General features: G+C 36.0%; 1 protein-coding gene across 1 annotated transcript; it reads left to right on the top strand.

Moving 5' to 3' along the window:
- The first annotated feature begins 2,717 nt into the window (after positions 1-2,717).
- On the top strand, positions 2,718-3,779 carry LOC130706301 (testis-expressed protein 13A-like). Its single transcript, XM_057537686.1, has one exon. It carries the CDS (start codon positions 2,718-2,720, stop codon positions 3,777-3,779), a length of 1,062 nt encoding a protein of 353 aa, XP_057393669.1.
- Positions 3,780-10,319: the final 6,540 nt, after the last annotated feature.

Below are 10,319 nucleotides of genomic sequence, written 5' to 3'. Positions count from 1 at the left end.
TGAACATATATGTACTCATCACATAGTATCCACAGTTATCAATAGCTGGCCAATGCTTTTTAACATATACCCCCAAAATTTGGGGGAGAAGGCTGGAATATTTTAAAGCAAATTCCAGACATCATGTCATTTCATGCATCTCTAGCTGAAGACATTTTTAAAACATAGCAACAATAGCATTGTAGATGAATAAACAACAGCATTGTTGCTATGTTTAAAAAATCTTTAATATCATCTAATACTGAATCCATATTCAATCCTGTGTATTGAATCCTATGTATTTAAATTTCCCAATTATCTCAAAATTGCTTCTTATTTTATATTTATTCAGATTAGGATTCAAATGAGGTCAAGGTCCACATATGCATTTGTCTGTTATTTGTCCAAGTCACTCTTCCCAATTTTATTTGTATGCCATTGATTTGTTGGAAAACTGGGCAGTTTACCTATGAAATAACTTATATTCAGCATTTGACTGCTTCTTCATCTTAGTGCTTAACTTCATCCTTCTCTGTTTCCTATAATCTCCTAGTTATGATTAGATTCAATTTCAAATCAATTTCAATTTTCTGTGGCACAACACAGGTGCTGTTGTGTGCTTCTTATTACATAATATTATGAGGTACATAACATCTGCATTTCTCATTTTTAATGATGTGGAGTTTGATCAGTGTGTTTAGATGGTGTCAATCTGGTCTTCGCAGTATAAACTTCCCTCATCCAACTTTCACCTACTGGTTCTGGCATATGATGGGTAATAGCCTGAATCTATTATTTCATTCGAGGTTGCAAATTGGTGATTTTCTAATCTTATTCCTTCTGTATTTATTAGCTGGAATTCTCATATAAGGGGAATTTCCCCCTTTGACTATTTGATTACTCTAAAATACAGTTTACACAAGAAAGATAGGCTAAGCGATAGATTTTTAAAACTTTACTAATGTTCAGAATAATGGGTTGATATTGTAGTAACATACATTGCTGACCAATGAAGTTTTTACTTTTTAAATATTGCTCTAAGCACACTTAAAAAAACCTGATATGTTTTAATCATTTTCAGACATTTTTCCATCTTTAGCTAGTCAGAGCCCCTTTAATTGGCCTTATGTATTCTTTGACATGACCCCGCTAGACCTTGATAATTTCCTGGTCTGGCACAATTAGACATCTCCAGCTCACCTGTTTCAATTCCTTCTCAAGACTGGATAGATCCTTGATAATGGCAGTAAACAACCACAGGTGACCAAGTAATAGTTCCAATCCTAGCTGCCATGTGGCATGTGGTATTTTTCTAGAGCAGATCAATAATACCTCGTTTACATGGTATGATTTTGGAGAATGCATTCTTTTCTCTCTCAATTACGAACTGTCTATGTCCCCCTCCAATGGAAACAATGTATCTTTATATATTTAATCATAGTACATCAACATGCATAGTCATACATAGTTTTTGAAAAGTTCTGGATAATATGGATATCCCATAAGAACATTATATAGATCCATTACATTGATGCTATTACACTGTTCACGCTGGGTGAACAAGAGCATGTTAGAAGCCTTAATAAGACAGCTGAGCAGCTGTTTTCTGAGTTCTGAATTTTATTTTCCACGGGCTTATCTGAACTCGAGTGCTCAAAATGACGCTAGAAAATCGGCCTCTGCAGTTTGGGGATTATGTCTTATTGATGTTTGTATCTCCTCACCACGCAACACAATGCCTGGCTCTAAAAAAAAATAGGTAATAAAAGGTTTTTTTATTATTATAAGTTATAAAGTTCAAATTTTATACTACATGAATGAAATCCTAATTGGTAAAACGGGGATTTGTACAGTGTGAGCAAGTTTACGTAAACTATGATATACATCAATCAAAAACAGTTACTGTGAAAAAAAAATAGTTACTGTGGGAGGGAGGGAGACGCAAGAGGGAAGAGCTATGGGGATATATGTATATGTATAACTGATTCACTTTGTTATAAAGCAGAAACTAACACACCATTGTAAAGCAATTAAACTCCCATAAACATGTTAAAATAAATAAATAAAACATAAAGAAAGCCCGAACGCAGCAACAAAAACCAAAAAAAAAAAAAAAAAAATAGTTACTGTGTTTCTGCTGTGTGTAATAGGTACCAACGGTAAAAGGCTATGCCTGCTCTCAAATATTTTGAAAACTGGTTGCAGCATGATGTAACACAACATACTTACCAAATACTTAGTATGCGTCTGTATTCACTGGGAGACTGACCAGCCTGAGATAAAACAGATTGTTACTTTTTTTTTTTTTTTTGGCTGTGTTGTGGGTTTTCGCCGCCTCTCGTTGCGGAGCACGAGCTGCAGACGCACATGCTCAGTAGTAGCTGTGGTGCACGGGCTTAGTTGCTTCGTGGCATGTGGGATCTTCGCAGACCAGGGATCGAGAACGCGTCTTCCCTGCAATGGCAGGCAGACTCTCAACCACTGCGCCACGAGGGCAGCCCTATAATCTCTGTATCCACTTCTTAATGGTGAACTCCACTGACTTCCTCAAGCTTTACGCTAACCTAGCTCTTAAGTAGCTGACTCTACTGACGGTTGGTAACCCTCACAGCACAAGGTGGAGCTCTACTTCCCGTAAAGACAGGATGACTGTTGAGTGGAAAGGTCAAGGTCAGAGGTCACATCCTGTTACCGTGTGCTTTCCGAGGTAAGATACGTCACAGAGTGCTTTACTTAGAATGGCTGTAAATTTTAATGACCCAGCCTGTGGCTTCTATCAGAGGGAGGTTGTAGATTTCTTAAATCAGCAAATAGTTAAAAATGAAGTCAGTTCCTACTTCTACTCGTTGCGCAAGAGCAAGTCTTGGGGGGATATGGAGAAGAAGTTGAGGGACATTGTGACTAACTCAGCTATATCGGGACGCCTCAAGGAGGCGTGTGCCTGGAGCTCCCTGGCCCTAGTGGTGCGGTTTGCTAAGAGGCAGAAGTCGGAGGATGCAGAAAAGGTAAAAAAGCTCCAGGATCAGCTCGAGGAGCAGAAGCTTCTCACAAAAGCCTTGAGGGGGACGGTGAGTAAACTCAGGGTGATGCAAGAGAGGGAAAAGGAGAAAGCCCAGTCCCAACTTCAACAAAGTCTCACAATCCTTCATGAAATAGAGGAAGAGCGGAACTTACTCAGGAGTGAGCTTATTAGGGTGTTAAGCACTCAGTCTCGGCAGCAGGTCGGAACTCGGGGAGAGGCGAAGGAAAAGGAGGCACAGACGTCAGCGATGCCTACGTATTCTCATGGCACAGCAGATTGCTGGCTGAGGGGGAAGGCGGGGAAGGGATCAGACCAAGAGACCGCTGCTCTTCCTGAGATGGCTGCCGTAGGGGGAGAGGCAAAGAAGGAGAAAGTGATTTCTCAATGGGGGAACGACGAGGGGGTAGCTAATTTTTCTTGCCCTCCGTTCTTGGGTGCCAGGGCCCAGGCTCGTCCACTGCTACCCCTTAATGTCTCTCAGTTCTCTAATTCATCCCCGCCTACAGTTCCTCTCGCAGGAGCAAGAGCTGACGCTGCAGCAGCCCCTCCTGTGAGAAATTCTAGAACTAGGTGGAACATAAGGCGTAGCCATAACAGGAAGTTCTCACCTGGCTTCTCTCACTCTGCAAGACGTACCATCAGGCGCAGAATGGGAGACTGGAACTGTGCTTGGTGTCATTCAACGAATTTCTTATGGCGAAAGATGTGTTTTAAATGTAAAAAATCCTGTCACACAAGGGCAAGTAGAGGCTCTGCCCCCAATCAGGGACCTCGCTGAATTCTAACAAATTCATTTCCTGACATCCTCTTCTGATTAGAAAGGGAACAAGAGCATGTTCTTGATTAGATATTATGTACAAACAGACAAGCAAAAAGGAATAAGATATCATGAAACAGCTAACATTTTACCTATTTACTTCCAGCTCTGACTATAACTACATATACGAGTTCTCATCATTGTAGTCAATAATTTTCTGATCAAAATAGAATCATTTTGAAAATTAAGTTTACAATTTGCTTTAAAATGTTCTTTACTTGATTTTCCAAAAGGTGGAAAATACAGGAAAAAAGTACAAATAAGAGAATAAAAATCACACAAAAGGCCGTCTCCTAGAAACAATCCTGAACTCAATTTTGCCCGTCTGCTGTTGGGAAGACAGACATACACACCCAAACGCACACGTACATGCATGCAGAAACATGTGACTTTTATTTCTAAAATGAGATCAGACTATATATTTTGAGAATCTGCTTTAAAAAATTACATTCATTTAAATTTGGAAAATTCAGCGACACACACATGTACACATAAAATGCTAATCCAACCACCTGGAGAAAGTATCTTCCAATATTTAGTTGCATATATTTTCAACCATTTTTAGTTGTGTTGTGTGTATATATACATATATATATATACACACACACGTATGTTGCTATTATTAAAATCAACTCTTTTTTCTTATTTCTAAAGTAAAAAACTGAAGGTTAGAAACAGCAGAGAAGCAAAAAGAAGAAAATATGTTTTATGCATAATTTCATTATTCAGAAAACCATCATTTTTATCTATAAACAAATTTTTTTTTAATTTGTATATTTTAACATCAATGACATGTTAATAATAATGTTAAACTAAGTATGTACATATTATTTAAAGTTTTTGATATGTGTGTAGTATATATAAAAATTAAAAATAACAAATAGATTTACTTTTAATGCTCCAATTCGTTTAATTAAAAAACATTTTTTCTGTTTATAAAACTAATATGGTTTTGTTTTAAAAATTTTTATAGTGTGTGAAAGGCACTAAGGAAAAACAAAATTCCCTTGTGAACTTTTCACTCAGATATAACTATTGTCATTATTTTGATGAAAATGCTCTTGTTTTTTGTTTTTTTGGGTTTTTTTTTAATTGAATGAAAGAGTTTAAATTCTACAGTGCTTCACAATTTTCAAAAGTTTCACACACATAATTTCATATAATCCCATAATAACCCTTTTCTCCCCCCACCCCTATATTGCCCCTCCCCCCTTCCCTCTCCCCATTGGTAACCACTAGTTTGCTCTCTGTATCTGTAAGTCTGCTTCTTTTTTGTTTTTTTGTTTTTTTTTCACGTTCTTTATTTATTTATTTATTTATTTATTTATGTCTGTGTTGAGTCTTCGTTTCTGTGCGAGGGCCCTCCCCAGCTGCGGCAAGCGGGGACCACTCCTCACCGCGGTGCACGGGCCTCTCACCATCGCGGCCCCCCTTGCTGCGGAGCACGGGCTCCAGACGCGCAGGCTCAGCAATTGTGGCTCACGGGCCCAGCCGCTCCGCGGCATGCGGGATCCTCCCAGACCAGGGCCCGAACCCGTGTCCCCTGCATTAGCAGGCAGACTCTCAACCACTGCGCCACCAGGGAAGCCCCTCTTTTTTGTTTTATTCACTATTTTGTTTTATTTTTTAGATTCTACGGTATAACTGATATCATATGGTATTTGTCTTTGACTTGTTTCACTTATCATAATACCCTCCAAATCTATCCATATTGCTACAAATGACAAAATTTCATTCTTTTTATGGCTAATATTCCATTGTGTATATATCCACATCTTCTTTATTAATTTTTCGATGGACATTTAGGTTGCTTCCATTCCTTGGCAATTGTAAATAATGCTACTATGAACATTGGGGTGCTTAACATTATTCCCTATCTTTTTTTGGGGGGGTACTATTTATTAGATTTGGCTATTCATTCCTTAAATGGGTTTGCTGGAGGTTAGTTTTTGCTGTTGTTTTTCTCTTTTTGGTCCATTCAAAGAATCTGCTCCTGATTTTATTTATCAGTTCTATTACTTATGTACTATCAACTTCTTTCATTCTTCTCCCATTCCTTCTACTTTCTTGAGGATTTGTTGTTATTTTTGTTTGCATTCTAAGTTCTTGATTTTATGCTCAGTTCATTTATTTTCTTTGGTTTTTGTAATGTTTAAAAATGAGAAATTTCTGTAACTTGATCTTTTGGTCTTTGTACCATAAAATGTGTATTTTTGTGTATCTATACATATACATGTATATGTATATACATATACATATATTTGTATATATTTTTAAGTGCACATGTATATGTGTGTGTGTGTGTGTGTATATATATACATATACATATATATATATGTATATGTATATATATATATATTTTTTTTTTTCTTTCCCCCCTACTCTGGGATTGTAATCTGATGCTCCTAATTAAAATGGTAAAAATTGGGAGGGGGAAATTTTATTTGGTAAATTTTTAAACCATGTTTTGTGACTACATTTCAACCTTTGGTGGTTGTGCAATTACCACAGATGGCAAAATTGGGAGAACAAGCATGGTATTTTTAAATCCATGCAAAGATTAGGACATTTGCACAAAATTTTTCTATGGCAATAATTTTCGGAGTCTTCTGTGTTTATTTTAATAAGGAACAAAACCTTTTGCAATACATAAAAATGCTCCAATTGTTGTTTAAATGATTTGTAGGGAGTACTTAATGTAAGGTGAATATGTAAAATAACTAGAATATACTGTAATCCAATTTGTGCATTTTCAGACATCAATGTTACGAAAATATATAAGAACCTATAGAAATGAATCCACGTGAACTTACTGCTTGGGGAGTTTAAAAGATGTAATAGTAAAAACTTTCTTGTATTGATTCTTGATGTGAATGTCATTGTGTTTTCTGGCATTTTAGGTTGCTTTGAGGAATTTTAAGATAATGAAACACTCTGGTAATGGATCAAATCTCTATATATCTAAAAGCCACTGAAATGTTAACATTCCCTACTCAAAATTTTATTGGAGGACAATAATTAGAATAGAATAGCATTAATAAAACAGTTGTGATGTGGAAAAGGCCTATTTTCAAAATTAAGTACTTAAATAAAGTGATACAAGTCTGCATTTTGGCCCATGAAAATGAAAATGAAGAACATTTTTAAAAGATCCTTGAAAGCCAGTAGTTTTCATATTGTCCTTTCAATTCATATGTATTAAAGAGTGTTAGGGGACTCTGTGATGTTAGATGATCTATGCTTTTAGATTCCCTACTCTTCCCTTGGAGGTAGGATTTCCAGGTAAAATACAGGATGTTCAGTTAAATTTGAATTTCAGATAAACAACAGGTTTTGTTTTAGTTAAAGTTATGTGCTAAATATTGCGTGTATTTGTATTTGCTAAGTCTGACAACATTACTTGGAGAAAGATTGGCATTTATTTTCCTTTTCAAGTAAAAATAGTATAGATTATTCTTGTAGAGAGGAGGATTTGGACCTTTACAATTTGGAGGAAATTCCAGGATCCACGGATGAAGAGCCAAAAAGAAGAAAAAGGAAACGGAAGCTTCTAAAGATTCGTCAACAAAATCTGAACGCACTGAGCTGGGTATGACAATATATAGCATGGTATGCCAATCATGATTGGTGAAAAGAGATTTGGAAAAGCTAGAGATAAATTGGAAATACGTGCTTTTGCCCTGGAAGTCTCTTGCTCTGTCACTGCAATAGCCTAAATGGTCTCTAAAATCGCCTTACCCGTTACCAGTAGTAGCGTCGTGGAAAAAGCTGTGCTGTACCCTAGCGCCCAGATTTTGGCTCCTTAAACTATTCTCCACTAAAAGGAACCAGGGCTCCTTGGAGGGTAGCTGGCACCAAATCTTGGGGCAGGAGAAAGCAAGATGAGCCTGGAACATCTTGCCATTTACAGAAAGTGAGAATGCTGACTGGGGGTACAAAGGACAAAGAGACCTGAGGAAGGCTCTTATCAGGCAGAGTGACATACTGAGTATTAAAAAACAGGCTTGCCTGAAGAAGCCTCTCACTGGGCAAAGAGTGAAAATTGAGCATCAAAAAAAGAAAACTAGCAAGAGTTGCGGCCAATTGGAACAGTTGAGTCCATTAAAAAAATGATAAATCCATAATGATACTAAAAATGTACAAGTAATGTGACGCATGCTAAAAGATGCTTGTAAGGCATACAAGAATGTCTAATATTGTCTATTGAAATGCTATATATTGATGAATCCAGCTTATGCAACTCCTACACTCAACTTTTTTGTCAGCGAAGAAGTTAATACAAGCGGTGGAGACATGGACTCTATGACTAATTAATATATAAAAAGTATTAGTTTCAACTTGGAGAGAGAAAGATGTGGTGGACTGCAAAGGCAAGCTTCACTTTGTAAGGAGATATAGAAGGACATATACAACAAGTAGGACTGATACTCTTCAGAATAACAATTTAGAATTTAGTTTTAGAATTTGAGATTCTGTTGAATTAGAGAGTTTGTAAAGGCTTTAAAGTATTCTGTATGTTATATTGATAGAAAGGAAATGTTATAAATTAGTGGATTTAAGATTTCTTGGTCAGTGAAATACATGAAGATACAAATAAGAAGGAGGATTCAAAATTGTTTCTATTTTTGTGCCCACATATTGAGCTTGCATACTCAAGAGTGTCTTTGAGTATGATATTTATCTGATATTTATCTAGCTGGTGTGATCATAGCTGCCATAAATAAACCAGTTATTGTGAATCCACACTGCCTCATGTGTTCTGTGCGTTGCTATTGCCACGTGGAAAGAAATCTTAGAGGGAACAGGGTAGGATCAGCATATTTGCACAACATCATTTCTCGTAAAAGCTGAACACCCATGAAATAATTTTCTCTGCCTGCTCCCTTCCCTCAAATATCATTAATTTATACTTTCGTTCGTGGCTAGTAACAGCAAGAAGGGTCCATACTGTGATGTTTGTTGGGTTCTGAGATTACCAATTTATCTTGGGAAATTGTGGGATTTGACCCTTAGGTTGTAAATTTATTGAAAGATCTTCTTTTATTGGGAAATCAGCTGATTTATCTCTAAATTTGCAGGCATGGGGCCAGTGTTGGGATATTTTAATGTCCTAGTAAGTAAAGCATTTAGACACATTGACTAGTTTTTGCATTCTAGAAACAAACCTTTGGTCGTGAGATATTCTCTGATGCACTGATAGCTTTGATTTTTAACATTTTGTTTATAATTTTTGCAACTGTTTTAAAAAGTCAGATAGGTCTGCATTTTTAAAAAATGATTCTCTTATTGTTTATAGTTTACAGTAAAGTCTTACGGGGTTTTCAGTTATACAATATATCAACCGCAGATAGTGATACTTTTGCTTTCTCCTTCTAAATTTTTATACCTGTAATTTCTTTTTCCTTTTTGCCACATCGGCTAATACTTTAAATATAATGTTAAAAATATTAAATAGCAATGATGACGATGCACATTCTTGCCCCTTTCTAGAGTGAAGTGCAAATAACGCCAATGGTTTACCTTCACTATGATACTAATATTTATATATATACATAGACATTATATATGCAATATATTTACATATGCATATGTGCACATATATACACACACGCACATACATGTGTATATATACATATATATGTGTGTGCATATACTGATATATGTGTATAAAATATATATTTATATATGTTATACATGAATATTATATATGTATTTTCCATATAATAAGTTCTGCATTTTTTAGACTACCTTTATGATGTGCTGGTATTAAGGCTATGTTAGCTGCATTAAATAAATTTGGAAGCTTACCATCATGTACTATACTCTAATAGTGCAATTTTTCATTTAAATTATGTCCTTCTGAATAGGTTATTCATTAATATGTTCCATAGAGCAAAATTATACAGAAAGGCAACATTAAGAAGTCTCACTATCAGCCTGTCCCTATCTATTCCTTTCCTACTGCACCCTGCAGACCCTCTAGATAGATACATCTGTTTTATGAATGTGTTCAGTGTTCCTTTATGCAAATACACTCAAATACAAATATGTATTCTAATTTCCACCACTTCTTACACAAAAGGTAGCATCTGTACGGCTTAAAATGATTATTTTTGTTATTTAATAAGTAATGGGAATCATTTAATATCAATACAGAGAAATCTTCCTCACTTTTTAACCTGCATAATATTCGATCGTGTGGTTGTACCACACCTAGTGATGAATACTAATTGTTCTCAGTATTTGGTTATGATGAATAATGCTTCAAAGAATAGCCTTATACATATGGCATTTCTTGCTTGTGTAGGCATACCAACAGGATAAATTCCCTGAAATAAGAATCCTGAATCAACAAGCAAAACCTTTGTAATTTTGGTAGCTGCTGCTAAATTCCCCTCTATAGGCATTGAATCATTTTGCATTCCCAAAAGTAATGTATTATACATATGTAGGAAACACTCTTATGCTTACCAGGGGGGAAAGGGGAGAGGAATAAATTGG

The sequence above is a fragment of the Balaenoptera acutorostrata genome, chromosome X, assembly GCF_949987535.1.
Source record: "Balaenoptera acutorostrata chromosome X, mBalAcu1.1, whole genome shotgun sequence".
Lineage (NCBI taxonomy): Eukaryota > Metazoa > Chordata > Mammalia > Artiodactyla > Balaenopteridae > Balaenoptera > Balaenoptera acutorostrata.
This window is presented reverse-complemented; position numbering and strand designations above follow the sequence as displayed.